Here is an 18,334-nt window from a genome sequence, read left to right as displayed (position 1 = left end):
AAAGCATGATATAACAGTAAATATAGATTTGAATATAAAGTGTAGTGTTTTCTCTTTCTAACACCGTTTAGATCATATTTCTCACTGCGACAGTAAGGGAGACAACGATTTCTATGGGACCATGAGAGCTGTTCCCAAAAGCAAACACATTGACTACGGGTAATAGCTGTTTGTTCACAAAACCAAACAAATTAGCCTGAGGCATTAATATACAGGGGAAGTAGGGCAAAGGAATAAAAAGGTGCTTAAATTTTCATAAATTTATTTTATATAAAACACTTTTAAACAAAAATGAGATTATGATTTGCAAAAACAGAAAAGCTTCAAACAATTATGATTTATTATGTACATTAACATTAGAGTCAAAATAAAATAAATAACAAACACTTAACAAGCAAAGTTCTTAAAAATACTAGCATTAATCTAGAACAGAATAATATGCGAAAAAGGTAAATTTGTAAGTAGCCCTGATATAAGCTAAGTCACACAAAAAATAGCTTTGTACAGACCACTCTATAAGAGTTCGAAACCAGTTTAGCCAGCCCAGTTCCGGGCCCGACCTCTTCTAATTCTTTTCCTTCCCTTACCTATCTCTCTTTCATCCGACATAATAACTTTTAAGAAATGGCACAGTGAAACCCTCTAATAAGGTTTCCACATAAGAAGTAATCATGTTTAAGAAGTTGCTTTTTCGGTCCCGCGAAAACTGAAATTAAAAATGGACCAATTTATAAGCAGGGCCGGTCTTTTGCCAAATGGCGCCAGGTGCTAGAAAAACTTCAAGAAGGCCGTTACGTTAGGTTAATATCACCGCCTTGGCTTCTTAGCGCCTGGTCAAGTCGGCGCCCAGTGCGGACTGCTGCAATTGTGCCTGGACAGGACCGGCCTTGCATGTAAGGTTTTCCCGAATAAGAAGTATTTTTAGGTCCTTTGGAAAACCTTATAAGAGAGTTTCACTGTATTTATTACTCAAAATGCAAATGTATTTCAGTATTTTTAAATTTAGTTGTTCTGCTCTGAAGAAAGCAAGGAATGTCGGAAACTAGTTTTAAACTCTAATAAAGTAGTGTAGGTATAAAAACATATTTTTAATACTGTTCAACCACAAAGTTACAAATTTTATAAATAATATGTCTAACTCATTCTCACAAGAACAGGAGTAAATGCAGTGATAAATTTAATCTGATCTATGCGCTATCCCATATGTAATCCATTGCCGGCTATCCCAGTACACGGGTGTCGCATATGTGATCCACATGTATCCATACAGTAAAATATATTTATTGTTTCAAAACGTGCCAGGGATGGGATAGGTTGCGTGGAGAAGGCCAGTGTTATTTAAGTCAATATTAAATTATAGTATACACACCACATAAGTGTTCCAGAGAACCAAAAGTAAAAAAAACTTTGAAAATTAACTTTGTACAATTTTTTCAAAATTTGCATTGTTTCTTTGTAAATTTGACTTTATCTGAAATTTTTTAATTTTACGTACCTCGATCATCTATGCTTTGTATGTACATGTTTTTTCAAAGTGTGATCCTTTCCAAAATAAAATTTGTGCCACTGTTAATTATACAATATCAAACAAATAATTATAACAAGTAGGTTTTAACATTTAAACATGCAAAAAAAGGTTAATATGTACTTAACATGAACAAATATGAATCGGTAAAGGTTTTTAAATAACCAATCAATTTTACGTAAACTAAATGAGGTACAAACTATAAGAATTCTAATACATAAAACTATAATTGAATTTACAACAATTATTTTTTAATTAGGTAAAACTCTTAAAGAATTCTATGACAAAATACTTTTTGATATATTAGAATAGATTTTATATACAAAACTATACTTTCCAAGTAAACAGTGGAAACATTCACTCTCACCAAACTATGTATTGCATTCATTTCGCATAGAGAAATAATTACATATATACTTCATTCATTTCACACAGCGAAATTATAATTTTATTTATTTCACTCAAATAGTAATTAAATTGATGTTTATATTTTGCATAGAAATGATCAATCAACAAATAAAATAATTGTTCCATGATAATTCAAAAGAATGACGACCTCTAAAAAGTGATAGAAAGTGATAAAAAGAGAAGAAAAAACTAACATATTAACCCAAGTAACCTATTTAATCTACATAGTTTTTTTTTCATCACTTTTCATGACTTTATATGAGTATGTTGAATTGTTATTTTGATGAATTATCCAGTCACCTAAAATAACACACACATTCATTCATTTACTCCACATAGAACAAAATACATTCATTCATTCATTTAACATAGGAAACTATACATTATTTAATTCAACAAAGTAATATCTACTTATCTCTATAGCTTAGAAACTGCAAAGGTTGTTTTTCACAAGTGAAATAACGAAGCACTTATGAATAATCCCTGGTTACCTAGTTAAATCACTTATTCTCAAGATTTTTTTTTATCTATTACCTTATCCAAAGAAGTTCTATTCGTGGCCTAATTTCAATACATAATGTTATATAACTTGGCATAATACAATCACATCATAGATCAAATCTTTAATTTAGTATACATACTTTTCAAAATCAAACATTTCAAAGATGATAGTTTAACATTTGTGAAGTATAAATGATACAAACCAATACATATTTCGATATGCATTTTTCCCTCAAAAGTATTAACGTTTAATGGTAGCATGGACGGCAAACTTATAATATGAAAACACAATATGAGAGTAGTGAATACATTATTATTTTTTTGGTAAACTAATGTTTTTAAGACAAGATTTTTTTATGCATAGCACAAAGGGAAACAATTATTTTACAAGCAATAATTATTCGCCTGAAACACTCATCCACATTGAAAAATCTCCTGATAAAAGATACATCCCGTTGGCGTCATGTATCTTTTATCAGGAGATTTTTCAATGTGGATGAGTGTTTCAGGCGAATAATTATTGCTTGTAAAATAATAGTGAATACATATTGAGAATTTGACCGTTAACAAGAGAAATGTGGCCACAAACAATTTTAGTCAAACGATTGATAAATAATGGTCCAGCCACGGAGAGTTGCGTTATAACTTATATCTTTCTTATAAATGATGCATGTTGAAGAAAAGTTACATTAATCAGTTGTACGCCTTTATTTAAACATGGAATAAATATAGATCGACATTGCACAAACAATGATGAATGACAAAATTTAACATCATGTAAAGGAGGAAGAAAACTGCTTAGCTGATATGTATTTTACAGTTAGTCCGGTTGAGCACAAGAACAATATGAACCGTGTGCGCGTTTGACATGTTTTTCGGCTGTGCACCGGTGCCTAAGGGATCAATTGTGATAGTTCTCTGGAGCACCTTTCATTGAAATACCGAGCATTCTTAATTGATACCCAAGTTCAAAAGATAGCCAACTGTCCGTTAAAATAGGGGAATCAGATTGCCCGATGTTGCATCAAGACGAAAATAATGTTTATGCGATGCGTTGTTGTTGCAATGACTTCAATAAAACTAGTAAAGAATACTGAATCATTAACCAAAAAATCAGATACAAAGAAATATGAGAAAATTAAAGAAGAACATAACATGAGGGACACACAAAATCGGATCATATAACTAACTACAAGATTGTTAAACCAATCTGTCTTGAATATAATATATGTACACATGCCTCAATCGTCGTAAAACCATGACATTTCTAATTTTTTGCGTAGGACCGGAGTCTCATGTTTGCCTCCTGCAGCCATGACCCCAGGTTGTACGACGATCATTTGATGCTGAAAGGTTCACCGTCCACTTGCTTTCGATAGTGCATGGCGTCCTGGTAAGCTTTCTTCACGGCCTTCCGATCCGTGGGTTTCCTCGACTCGACCAACTTGGCCTGATCCACCGCCTTCTTAATGCCGAGAGGTTCCAGCTTGTTCGGTGGCAGCCACTGCCAAGTTCGCTTGGCATCGAAGAAGAGAACCAAGTACAAGATTGGTTCGTGGGAATGGTTCTTCTTGAGGGCAAGCACGTCTTGTGGCGGTACTGGGAGAGGTACTCCGTTGTGGATGAAGCCTTTGGGGATCTTGGGGTCAATGATCAGCGCTGGATACCACGGGTAGCCCCTGAAAAGTAAAGAAATGTGCCTTAAGTCAAACACACATGGACATCCATCTCTAAATAAATTTATTTGCTGAAAGCTAGGGGAAGATGAGAGGGGAAGTGAAAATTATTACAGGTTAAAATAAAATATATAAATATTATTAAATATAATTATACACGTAATTAATAAACCGATTTATAAAAATGATTGACCTCTCAGACTAATTTGTTTACTTTTGGGAACAGCTCATAGAAATCATTGTTCATTATTCTATTTATTTGGATTTTATTGCAAAGCAGAAATACACTGACATAATGCTAAGTATACATAGGCGAGCTAAACTGATGAACTGAACCTCAACTCATGAGAAAGGAACGAAGCAACCGCAAATGGCGCGAACGCTGCTTGTAGTTGCTTTGTTCCTTTCCCTTGTAATTAGTGGGTCAGTTCGCGTTTCGATTAGCAAATGTATAAGTATCATAATAGATTTAAACGCCCTGTGATTGGTTGGTGGGTTCTGACAGATCTATGGCGGTCCATCCTCTCTGCTTACGTATCCCTGTGGCGAAACTGATGGTCGGTTAATTAAATAAAATAATAAGTTGGTTATAAAATCACCTGCACTTCGCCCAGACCAGCTGTAGCGGCTGCAGGTTTGTAGAGTCCAGTCTCTCCACCTCCTTGCTCCGGCTGGGGGTGCGCCCCCTTCTGCGCTGGCCCTTGCCTGTCTCCTGGCTGCGACTGCTGGCTCCGTCCGACCGCTCCGAGGACCAGCTGCGGGAGCGCGGTGCATCATGGCGTGGCTGCGACATGCGTGTCACATTGGGCTCCGTGTCACTCATCGTCTGATTGGTGGTGGACTCCATCGTCTCATTGAAACAGCTGGATCTAACAAATGATGATAAATAAATCATGAGTTAATTAAACTGTTAAAATAAATAACATAAAAACAGTAAAACATTTAAGTTCACAAATTATTAAATATAACTTACATACTATTATTACATTTTGTACTGCTTGATGTGGTTCTAACAATCTATGTATTTTAAATTTATTAATTGGTTTAGTTTATATGGTTTGTGGCAGCGCATTTTAATATTTCATCCATTTGTAAAATAAACTGTAATGTGTATTGACATTTTTTGGAAGTCTGATTTCATTACATACCCTTGTGTTATGTCCGTGAATGTCCTAGTTGTGTAAATATTTTTTTAACAGGTTATTTATTAATTTATGTATAAATATCATCTGTTTCACTGTTAAGACAATTTAGCTCCGGTAACATTTTAGTTACATTTGAAAATCTGTATTGCGTAAGTATTACATATTCTCATTGCTATATTTGGGAGAATTCGCAACTTGTTTGTCCTCTGGTGCTACACAAGAAAAGAATCGTTGAGCACTAGTTGAAATGTGGAGCAATAATAGAGTTGTATGTAGTGATACATAATAGTTTTTCTGTAAATTTTTTGACAAATTCTTCCCAAAAAATAGATTTTCTTCCAAATTTTCTCTCATGTATATGCTTGTTAAAGGTTCGTTTTGAATCTAATATATTTCCTAACTATTTAATATCATTAAGATTTTCAATAATTTCACCATCAATTTTAATTTACAAATCATATTAAAGAGTGCACCATTGAAGGTATTTGTGCACACCGAAAAAGCCTTAAACACATTACGCTATATAATGCATGCATAATTTGGGCGTGACATATACATATTATATGTTGGAGTGACACACTACGCTATAATCTTACTCAGGAGAGGGGTTCAGGTCAATTTGGGAACTGCCGCCGATTATCATTTATTTGTATGGGATCTATCACTTTGACAGATGACAGCAGAGAATTTACGGCACTCTCTAAATTGTTCGTACCCCTTCTCATGCCCTAGAGGTGAGAAGAGAGAGAGAGAGAGGCGGTTGCATAATTTTCAAATATAGCCTGGCTAGCAGATCACAGTGCATATCGTCACCACGCCCCACTTATAACACATCATCTTTTTAGGTGTGACAGGTCTGTATGGCGAGCAATATGGAGTTATATAAAACGCTTTGAACTTACAGCGTTATCTGTCACACCCTTAATGGTTTAAATTGGTTAGAAAGAGTTTTACCTATCACTTCCGGAGGACAGGCTGCAGCTGTCGTCGCAGCTGGTGGCGTCATCGTCGTGGCTGAGGTGCGTGCACGAGGAGCAGCTGGAGGAGTAGGAGCCCGTGGAGCGGGCGCTGTCGCTGTCCACACCGGAGCCCGCCTCGTCGCGGGGCCCGCGGTACTCCATGAAGGATGCGGGCACCGTGGTCTGGGAGCCCACGGAGGCCTGGCGGCTGCCGGTCGGCTTGTCTTGGGATCTGTGAAAATAAACAATTGTTTTTTTAATGTGATTTTCGTACAGAGTCCCAACTGCTCCCAACCGACTGGAGCCAGTGAGACTATGGCATCCTTATAAGACTCAACTTTAATCGAGGTCAAACTTTTCCAGGGCCATTTGATTTTTTACAATTGCTTTGTTTCAGAGTGAGTAAATGTAATAAAACTCAGATACTATTGTTAAAAAATGTAAATAGAAACCAAATACCTATTTTACAAGAAGCGTAACAAATTTTTGCGTAGATTCGCTGTGATGCGCTACCTCCTTCTTTAGCCAACGTTCCAGATAACATTACAGTGTCCATCATCGGAACACACATCTGCCTTGATGATGGACAATGTAATACTGTCCGAAACGTTGGCTAAAGAAGGAGGTAGAGCAACACGGCATAATACGCCAAAAATAAATCATTATAATGGATAGATATTATTTAATATCTTAAAAAATAGTAATGTTTTATATTTTTTTTAAGTGCAAAATCAAAGCAAAATCGTAGAGTTTGTGATATTAAAAACAACTAAGATATCGCACAAAACTCTTGTTTGGCGGATGCATATTACCTACTTCCGGTGCAGGAGGGTTAACTGGATAATAAAATAGATGGTGAAACTTACCTGTTTTTGTCTTGTGAACATATTTTGTCTTTGTTGTGCTTTCTTGGTCTTCCTCTACCTTTCTTCTTGGCGACGATTTCTGTTTCTTTTGACTTTACCGGGGATGCTGCTTCTGGAAGCGAATACATAATGTCATTTACTATTTATTGAATACATAGTACAGTTGAATATCAGTCATCACAAAAGCATCTGAATTATGGCCTTTTATTCACTTCCGGCAAGGCAAGAGCGCATTGCAAAGAAGAAAGCCAATTTAGGAAGCAATGCAGTTGGTACCTTTTCTTGTACAATCAAGTTTTGCTGTCCTACTCAAGACAAGATGCCAGTCAGATGAAGAAGTATGAGTAAGTGCCAGTACAGTCGCGTCCGGTTGAGTCAGACGCTTCTTGATTCAACTCAAAAGAATTGTTATTGATGTTAAAGAAAATATAAGAATTTGTTTTCAAACTAATCACACATCCAGTTCAGTCGAAGTCGAGACCGGCTCTAACTTGCCGGCCGTAGGAGTGGAAGCTTGCCACACTAAACTATATATTGAAAGGTGGGTCAAATCCCAGTAAAAGAAGGAAGAGAGCACCCGGAATGAAACAATTCAAAGTATATACTCATAAATAGACCACATCCTAGACGAACCAGGAAACTACTCAATATGGACAGAAACTCACTGAGGGAATTGGTACGACCACTAATGGGACACTGCCACCTGTAAAATTGGAGATAGCAAAATAGGCCCTTGGCCAGAGTGCTAACGGGAACTATGTAAACTGTCTCAGTTTTATTAAAATAAAAAATAAAATTTGCTGGAGTACGTTCATCTTCAACAAATTGTTTTCACAAAGTGATTAAAACTTTGTAATGCTGACGTATTCAGTGCGTAACCATGACTGAAGTGATTTGACATGACGTAACTAACTTGAAGTGGGTAAGCATGAAGGCATTCCGGCAGTCACCAAAGATGCTTTGTAAGATACTTATGAAGCTTAGCGTACAATAACAAAATATGAACCTAAATAAAAATAAAAAAACTTACTAGTAGAATCTTTAGCCGCATCATCACCGTTGGTCATCGGTGTCTGACCCTGCCTGCTTCCGGATGGAGCCACCGAGGGGGGGGCTTCCTCGGCCAGGGCGGTTAACTCGGAGCGGCGGGGGACACGAGCACCCGCGCCGCTGTTGCCGCCGAAGGAGGCCGCAGCCGACTGCGCCTTGCGGGTGAATAGGACAGCCGTGCGGCGGTTTACTCCTGGACGGATGAAAAAAATGTTTTAGATAATATTATGAGTGTAGTTTAACCTTCTGACACACAGTGGTGTTAAAAACAATGCATCTTTCAGGAATTTATTAATGGATAACTCCACAGACATACATATGCATATAAATTAATTTTTTCAAAAAATTTAACACATGAGCCTGCTGGAAGGTTATTGACACCACTAGGATATGAATTCAATGAAGGGATTAAAAAAGATTTCTCAGCCAGTGATTTTCAAATAAGAATTACTGTAAACAGGCCGGCCCCTTGTGGGCGCAATTGGCGCAGTCCGCTCCAGGCGCCGAATTGTCAAGGCGCTGATAATATCTAACACTTAGCGGTCCTAACAAATCGCCCATGAGATTATTTTTCATAAAATGGCGTTACACAAAAATACAAATCATCCGAATATTATTAATTATAGTGATCACCTACCTAGGCTTCTAATGGTTTTGACAAGAAGCACCAGAATTTTAATCGCGTCAAGCGCCGTTTGGCTCAGGGCCGGCACTGACTGTAAATACAATTTTTATTTAGCCAATTGCGCCATGCGATTGTTTGATGCGTTTGTTAAGATTTCAGTGAAGTATTTACATACGTTAGTGAAAAAAGGACAATCAAAGTAAGAGTTGGCTGAGTTGGCTATCACTAGCTGCAGGCAATCGTAGGTCAAATATAATCAATACCCCCATAGTCCAGTTTATCCTATATTGAATGTATACATATACATAGTATAATGTCTGTGCAGCAGAAGGCCTTTAAACTAGGGCTTTCAATCCTGGAAATTCGTTCCAAACCCGAATTACGGTGCTAGCATTTTTCAATCCCGGGATTCCAGTGCTGGCACCAGGAATAGAAGTGTTTAAATTACCATGAAAAAAACTAGCCGTACCCCGCCACGCATTGCTATGGCTCAGTCAGTCTGTGCAGATAGAGAAACAATAGCGCATGCTGCTTTTACATCCAGCGTGTGGTGTTATATTGATTTAAACACTTATAGCATTTTCTAAATTTACTCCACGCTGCGTTTCGAATTCAAAATTGGCCAGCTCCTTTTCATAATATTTTATGTGTCCCTGGTTGTTTTAATTTTTTAAGAGAATTTAGAATTAAGTCCTTTCTGTCGAGCCTTTCTTGTAGAGACAGATTTAAATCGAATTTTTCTACAATATCAATGTCTAATTCCGTCATAGCGAAAGACATCTTTTCTTAGCTTGATTTTGACATGTCAGCAATCGTGTGTTGTCTTCATAGTCTGGTAAGCATTTAGTATAGATTACTTGTAGAGAACATCAAAAACTGTCAGATGAAATGCATGTGCGAAACAAAGAGAATTGGAAGCTCGTCTACCTGAATAACCCCGGTGTAGTGATGCCACAAGACTAAATACTGAATGTTATTCAGGCTTCAATAAAACTTTCTTTGCTTCCAAGAAACACTGCAATCTTTATGACATGTATCCAGAGATCTCAAGAATATTGTGCTATAAATGCTGCTATAATATTGTGCTATACATGCTGCTAATAAAAAAAGATATTTCCATGTTTGAAACACGGTTGTGAAATCACCAAAAATCCGGTAATTGTTCAAAACAATCCCGGGATTTACGAGATTGAAAGCTCTGCTCTGAACTCAGACCCTTCCTTCTCGCACTTCCAAATCCACAATCCTCATACATAATAAAAAGCAATCTACTTACCCGTAGGACTGGGTTCCATCTTGTTTCCAGAGACAGGGCTTCGCTTGGTGGGGGTCCTCTCATTGGCCATGGGTGTGTGGGGGGTACCTGGGGGCGAGGAGGCCACCCCACCCGGACCTTCACCTTCCTCAGCCTCTGATTCTGCACTACCTTCACTGTGACCTGGGGGAAAATGAAAATAGGTTTATTTATTTATTTATTGACGCCCTATTGGGCTTTTAAATACATAAAAATTACAAATTTCATTTTTAGCAACAGTATAAAACAAACAATAGAAAATCGAAATAAAATATAATGATTTCTCATACATTATTTACATTTAAAAAGTGGTGGACTAATTTGGCTTTAAATGTATTGAAGTTTAAATTAAATATGTCAGCGACATCACTTAGTTCATTGCCCAACCTATGTATTCTTTCTAACACAAAATTCGTAGCGAAGTTATTGTTGTAGAATAAAATATTCCGTCTAGTATATTTTGGAGGTATATGTAAAGATAGCAAGTTTATAGTGTCAGGGCAGTCTAACCTTGAATGAACAATTTTATATAATAAAAGAAGATCAAATATTTTTCGCCTTTCAGATAATTTCGATAAGTTAAGTTTACTGCGTAAATTGACATAATTGATTTCAATAATAGGAAGACCAATTTTGAAATTAATAAAATGTAAAAATTTATTTTGAATTTTTTCAATTTGTAAACAATGAGAGTTGAAATGAGGACAACAAATGGTTGCATTGTATTCAACCTGACTTCTAACCAGAGACGTGTATAGTAATTTTATAGTTTTTATGTTATTAAAGTCTTTAGCGATTCTGAGAATAAATCCAAGCATTTGTAATCCCTTACTGGTAATGCTATTAATGTGATTCAAGAAGCGTAATTTGGAGTCAAAGATAACTCCAAGGTCATTGAATTCAAAAACTCTTTTTAGATTGGCATTGTTAATTGAGTAGTCGAATAATAAAGGGGTTTTAGATCTATGGAAACTGATCGTTTGGCATTTGTTGGTATTAAGATGTAATTTGTTTACGATGCACCATTCATAAAGTTTATTGAAGTTCATTTGTAGAGTTGAACAATCAGAAGAATTACCGATCGATTTAAACATCTTTAGATCGTCGGCGAATAGAAGAAATTGAATATTATCGAAAATTAGTGAAATGTCATTAATAAATAGTAGGAAAAGAATTGGTCCTAGGTGGGAACCTTGGGGGACCCCACTTAAGGCAAAAAAAGTGTAAGAAGTTGTGGAGGTAATTTTTACAGATAATTTTCTGTATAATAAGTAACTTCTAAGCCATTCGAGAAAGTTGCCGCTTATTCCAAAGTGTTCTAATTTTTCCATTAAAATGCGATGAGAAACAGTATCAAAGGCTTTGCTAAAGTCAGTATAAATTGTATCAACTTGAAGACCCTTGGACAGTGCATTAGAAATAAAATTTTCGTAAAGCAATAAGTTAGATGACGTAGATCTGTCTGGCATAAAACCATGTTGAAATGTTGATATAATTGGTTTAATTTGATGCATGATTTTAATTAATATAATCTTTTCTAAAAGTTTAGGTAGTGATGACATAATACATAAGGGTCTATAATTTTCAATTTGACATTTATCTCCCTTTTTAAAAATAGGTGTTATAAAGCTACTTTTCCAAATTTTACGTAGATTTATGACATGGATAGGCCTTCGAAATGTGGTGCTGGAGATTCCATGGACAGCCAGCTTCACTAATCTATCTGTGATATTTTGAGATGTGAGTTTCAGTCACCGAGCTTAGATGGCTCTGGTGATGGAGTTATCAACATCTGTCGGTAAGGTAGATCCTAGAATAGTCATAATAGTCCTACAATTTAAAGGTTTAGCAGCCGATTCGAAGGGCAGAGAGATTTAAAGGGTACATTTATCTCCTATCTGTGGCTAACTCTTCAGGCTAATTTGTTCGCTTTTGTGAACAACTGATACCATCTCACAAAAATCGTTGTATCTTCCTTACTCTCATGGTGAGAAATATGATCTAAACGGTGTTAGAAAAAGAAAACACCACACTGTATATTCAAATCTAGAAACTAACAACAGAAGAATTAAAATCTGTACCATTATGAAACCAAAGGTTCTGACCGTAATTTGAAAAAACTTATGAAACTTTTTATTAATCATTTTTATTTAAAAGGACAAAAAAGTGAGGTGATAATAATGTTTGTAAAACAAGTGTCTATTAAAATGCGTGTGTTTTTATGTAATTATTATTTAAATTTGAAAGCGTATTTTGTCACCTTGTTATTTATTTATTGAGGGGTGACAGTTTACATATAGTTCTCGTGAGCACTTAGGCCATAGGCCCATTGTGCTATCTCACATTTTACCTCATTCCTTTAAGTCACCTGGTCACTTTTATAAAGTTCACCAGGGTTGTTATTGGATATGTGGCTATGTCTTCTGGTTTCACAATGTGTCTACCCAGGTCTCATCTCTGCTCTACAATTACCCTTGGTTCCTTGAAGGCCCCACAAGGGAAGAGAGCTCCATCTCTCCTCTCCACTCCCCTTTAGTTCCCTGAAGGAAGGGGACTTTGTCTCTCCTCTCCACTACTCGATTCCCTAAAGGCCCCATGTTGGAAGAGCACTTTGTATCTCCTCTCCTCTCCTTCTTGTTTCCCTTTTCACCGCTACGTATACATCTGCGAGCTGAACTGTCGAACTGAACCTCAACTTAAGGGAAAGAAACGAAGCAACCGCAAATGGCGCGAAACGCCGCTTGCAGTTGATTCGTTCCTTTCCCGTAATTCGTGGTACGGTTCGCATTTCGGTTTGCAAATAGACACTTCCATGAAAGCAGAGTTGGTATTTGGTTTTCTTCTCACCTCTCCTGCGTCTCTTCCTCCGGCTGCCTCCCCTGGCCTGCAGGACAGAGCGCAGCCTCTTGGCCAGCCTCGGAGATGCCTGGTACTGGGCTGTCTTCTTCCATCGGGCGGACAGGGTGGTCAGGCGCTGCAGGGTGTCGTCGCTGGGGTGCTTGTCGGCCTTGAGAAGAATAATAGGAGGTTACAATTGGGAAGTGTTTAAATGATGAGCCTTATCGATGCGAAACGAATAAGACAGGGGGAAGAAGAAGAAGGTATATATTTATTCTTTAAAAGATTGATGCTCAATACTGGAACACTATTACTTTTATTATAAAAGAATAACATTCCCCCGTTAAGAATAACATGATATTTTCTAACCTGACCACCTATTTTTGAAATTGATGAGATTTTTCACATAAACAATAAATACCAAATGATTCTTTCAGTTTGTACATATTGCCCCCGTGAGGGAGGGACTACAATTCAGAATCAGAGTTGCTTGAAATAGCTCTAGCTATGAGAAATATTTTTTTAGAATTATAGCAAGTAAAATGGAATAACCAGGTGAATTTCAACCATCCTTTCCCTACTAATTTCTACCTGCCTCACAACAATTTTGTCTTCTTGTATAATAATGTATACTAGAAGTAAGGGTTTATTTTAGTGCTGCAATTCTGGGATTAACTGCCATACGTATTCCTCATTGTCTAGAATACTAATGGAGGGAAATATAAAATATTGTTTCGGGGGCATTTCAGTTACGTATAAAAAAAAAGAGAAAAGAAAAGACTGTATAATTTTAGTATTCTTATGTAAAAGTCCCTAAAAAGGGCGATAATAATTAAATAATATTTTAAAATTCAATTCTTAACTTTCATTGCAAATATAAAAGTTTGGCTATGATTTTTCATGGGTACGTACAGAAACGTATCTAGATATGCAACTGAGGAACAAACAAACAATTTCTTTGCACGAGTATCAACATCTACAGCAGTAATGCACCCAACTGTACAAGCGTTTGTACGTCTGTAAAACATTGTATAAAAGTTATATTCACCAATAAACTCGTGATTTCATCCTCAATCTTGCTGTCATCTTTACTCGGACTGCTTGTAGAGTGTCTTTTCTCTCTCTTCTTAGTAGGTGTCCTCTCCAACCTGTCGTTTCTTTCCGACTTCTCACTTTTATCCGCCTTCTCGATTTTATCAACTCTCTCGCTCCTATCATTCCTTTCTGCACTTCTCTCAGTAGCGTCTGTGATCATCTTGGCTGCGGCTTGCAGAGGAGAGGAGGATTTCTCAACTCCGCTATTACGGATTGAAGGCGGGGTAGGAATGGGCGATTCCTTTGCACGAGGAGTCGGTTGGTCCGTTTCGATTAGCCCCGCTTCTTTTAGATCACGCCGGGCCTGCTTGATCAGAGCGTTTCCTTGCTCCATCATTCTTATGCCAGCCCTGAATGAAAAGAAAGGAGATTTGAAATCCTTCAAGGAACAGTTCTAAGGTGTATTTTATTTATCAAATATGTATTTCTATCTGGGTAAGTAGTTACCACTGAACAGATAAAGAAAACTAATGTCTCCAATTCACGAAAGACCTGTATAATTGATGAAATTTGATTATTTGTACTATTTCTCATGAAATAGTATCACATTTCACTCAAAAGGAAATTATCTTTATTTCTGGCACACTATACAAGCTCAGAAACACATTTTTCTATGGGTTTATCTCTTCAGTGCTAGTAACTATGGTCATGCCGCTGAGAGATTCATTATAACCTCACTTTCTGTTCCTTGATGTTTATGAGAAAGAGGAGAGGTTACAGCAGTCTCCCTATACCTTGGCTTCATGAACATTTTTTATTATTGAATAAATGAAAATAATTAAACTTCTCTCGTTTCTGAGAGTTGTGTTAATTTATTTTTAAAGATAAATTACACTGCAAGTGGAAAATAGTTACATTGGCTTAGAAATTCCAGACAGAAAAAGCAGTAATAATTTTACAATGCCAGAGCTCTCCATTTGAGAGTTTTAGCTAAGTTTACATAATGAGAAAAGGTAAGGTGTTCACATGAAAGAAATTAACCAATATTGCATGATTTCATTATCAATTACGATTACATTGACAAACTATCATACTCACTTGTAAAATACGGTATCTTTGCTATTATAGGCGAGACAGTTGGATATCATCAGGCTAAAGTCCGTCTCCATTTCTTCAAGATCCGCATACTGTCCCTTTTCCAGCTTTGATGACATGGTGCTCAAGTCCATCGGGTGGGTGACCACGGAACTGTAGTCTGGAACCTGGAAAATAAAAAAAATACATCATATTATGTAGCCATTGTAGGTTGAACTCTTTATTATCTTCTTTGCATGGTGGAGGAGAGTTGGTGGAGATCAAAGTGGGATGCTGAGGTTATTCAGCCAGTTGATGCATGGGGAGTCACTTGATTCAACACAGATGGACCTTCTGGAAACTGATGAAGGGACATTCTTCTATGATGTGTTCTGTTGCATGAAATATTTTTCAGGTACTCTCTAAAACAGCGGTCGGGGAACCGGGGTAAATTACCCCAAATGGGGTAAAAATGTTTTTTTTTGGGGTAATTAGGAAAATTTAAGTTTGCTATTTTGGAAGACTGTGAAAATATTACTTTTGATGACATCAAGGATACAGTTATAAAACATCTCACCAAACTCAGAGAGCGGTTCTCTGACTGCTTTCCAGATCTTGATATACATACTTTCAATTGGGTTGTAGATCCTTTTAACTTTTTCGCCGCTACACGCATCAATTCATGCGAAAATAATTCGTGCCCCCAGCGCTACGCGCATCAAATCATGCGTTTGACTTTAGCGGCTGAATACTACGTAAATATGCGACGAATTTAGCAGAAAACTGAACCAAAAAATAGTTCAATCCTTTATCTTACTGACATCTGGCGTTTGCTGGTTAAAATATAATAAATTGTTTACATAAAACATTGTGAAGGCGATGATTCGTTAAATCTTCATTCAGTCATTTGAATGTCGCGCCGCTGAACCGTTGTGTCATCCATAGTATTTCTAAGGTGATCCAGTCTGCTTTGATGGACTTATGCGTCGATGTAAAATATTGACCGATTTCTATTTTGCGAATCTTTTTAAGTAATTTATTTTTCTGTGGTATATTAGTTTGTTTGTGAACTTAAGTGACGTGAAGTGTTTTAAAAATAGTTATTTTACTCAAGACTTTTTGATTGACTTTCTTTTGTGATTTTATTTCTAAATTTTGTGGACAACCTAAATTGTAATATATCTGTCTATATTTATGGGTTACCTTTTATATATCGAAATTGAACTTCCTTAAAAATGGCAAACCGCAATCTTACGGAAGACGAAATTTATGAAACATTTTTAGACATTGACTCTGATTTAGAAATAAGTGAAGATGATCAAGATATACCAATTAATGAAGAAGTTAGTGACAGTGAAATAAACGCCCCCGGGACAAGCCAAGATCATGACTCTCGTACACCTAACTTAGACTATACCGTAAATGCAGACTGCTTTTCTTCTTGGACCTCTGGTCCATTTATTCCAATAGTTCATGAATTTGGTTTTGATCCATCCACTTTATTTTCTGGTAATTCATCGGAAATTGACTTTTTTGAATACTTCTTGAACAAAGAAATAGTGACAAAAATAGTGATCGAAACTAATCGATATTATATAGCCACCATATCAAAAGAAGAACCTTCCCAAAAATCCAGACTTCGTAAATGGGTTGACACATCTGTCGAAGAAATGTACATTTTTTTTGCACTGTTAATGTTAATGACTAGAAACCGACATCTTACTATCGAAGAACACTGGTCCACTGACCCATTGCTCGCTAGTACAATTTTCGGAAAAACCATGTCTAGGGATTGTTACGAAATTATATTGCGAATGTTACACTTCTCAAACCCCGACACACAAATTCCTGGTGACCGACTTTACAAAATTAAAATCCTAATTGACCATACCCGAAAATTGTTCAAAAAAACTTTGATACCTTATGAAAATTTATGCATCGATGAGAGCATAATTGTTTTCAAAGGGCGTTTAATTTTCAAACAATATATACCATCCAAACGTCACCGGTTTGGAATTAAAATGTTTGTATTGTGTGACGTGAAGACGGGTTTTATATTAGACTTCATTATTTATTGTGGCGAAGGGACTGACATAACTGACTCTGAATGTCTCGGGGTTTCGGGGGCTGTAGTAACGACACTACTTCAAGATTATTTAAATAAAGGACATAATCTTTTTATTGATAATTGGTACAGTAGCCCTCAACTATATGATTTTCTCCATGCGAACAAAACCAATGCATGTGGTACGGTGCGGAAGACACGAAAAGGCATGGCAAAATTTAATAAACTTAAAAAGGGTGAAATGAAAGCACAACATCGTGGACCTCTGTTGGCTTTAAAGTGGTGCGATAAAAGAGAAGTTCACATGCTAACAACCTTACATGACGACTCTATGGACATGACGGGAAAAGTTGATTGGAAAACTCGTCAACCAATTATGAAACCCAAGTGCGTTCTAGACTATAATAAGTGTATGGGTTCTGTTGACAAAGTGGACTTGATGTTAAGTAGTATTAATTGCCTGCGAAAAACAATTAAGTGGTATAAAAAAGTGGCCTTCCATATTATTGATCTATATTTATTGAACTCTCATATAGCTTTTAAATCAATTACAAATAAAAATGTTAGTTTAGCAGATTTTCAATTAGCCGTAATACGACAATTGTTGCAAAAATATCATGAAACTTCCCGATCTGAGCCTCATTCTCGCTCTTCACACGATCTACCTCTGAGACTAACTGCTAAGGCATTAGCAAAACATATGCCCCACCCAATAAAGGGAAATAATAGTCAAAAACTACACCGAGCCTGCCGAGTATGCGCCATTTCTAAAAAAAGGAAAATGTCCCAGTATAAATGCCCAGAGTGTAATGTGACATTGTGTGTATGGCCATGTTTTAGAAACTACCATGAAAAACAAAATTTGTAAATATTTCTCCTTGTGTTAACTTTTTAATAAAACTTTATTTGTTAGTAGATATAATAATAAAAATAATTGTGTTTTGATGATATCGGCGCAGTGGTCCAAATCCCATCAGACCGGGTAAGTAATTACTTGTTTATAATATTATATCTGTATCCTGTGGTTTATTGTTTATTTATGTGTTTCAACAAACTTCAAGAGAATTAATAAAGCTTTTAAGATAAGCAAATCATAAATCTGTCAAGAAATAAGAGATTTATAGCTGTTTAAAGTGGTAGGTTTTGATTTTCAAAGTGAGTACCGCGTACGAGTGTAATTTTCGGTACATTTGATCGCGGTGAAAAGGTTAAATGTGAAATTGCTAACATACCAGAAGAACCTCCGGGTTTGGCAGAAACAATACTTGAACTT

The 18,334-nt window shown here is 36.5% G+C and overlaps 1 protein-coding gene across 1 annotated transcript in view; it reads right to left on the bottom strand.

The window, feature by feature from the left end:
- Positions 1–299: 299 nt before the first annotated feature.
- Positions 300–18,334, bottom strand: part of Br140 (bromodomain-containing protein 140) — a 39,536-nt gene continuing 21,501 nt past the window's right edge. The window contains exons 13-21 of the mRNA XM_089644850.1: positions 15,021–15,184; positions 13,936–14,332; positions 12,897–13,056; positions 10,032–10,193; positions 8,111–8,323; positions 7,081–7,192; positions 6,210–6,446; positions 4,710–4,979; positions 300–4,113 (exon numbers count right to left, since the gene is read on the bottom strand). Coding sequence (XP_089500976.1) covers positions 3,771–4,113; positions 4,710–4,979; positions 6,210–6,446; positions 7,081–7,192; positions 8,111–8,323; positions 10,032–10,193; positions 12,897–13,056; positions 13,936–14,332; positions 15,021–15,184 — 2,058 coding nt within the window. The 3' untranslated portion in view covers positions 300–3,770. The remainder of the gene's footprint in view (positions 4,114–4,709; positions 4,980–6,209; positions 6,447–7,080; positions 7,193–8,110; positions 8,324–10,031; positions 10,194–12,896; positions 13,057–13,935; positions 14,333–15,020; positions 15,185–18,334) is intronic.

Source organism: Hesperophylax consimilis, chromosome 22 (genome assembly GCF_061612785.1).
Source record: "Hesperophylax consimilis isolate HC1 chromosome 22, BYU_Hcon_1.0, whole genome shotgun sequence".
NCBI lineage: Eukaryota > Metazoa > Arthropoda > Insecta > Trichoptera > Limnephilidae > Hesperophylax > Hesperophylax consimilis.
The sequence above is the reverse complement of the archived record's forward strand: the minus strand, read 5'-3'. Positions and strand labels throughout refer to the sequence as shown.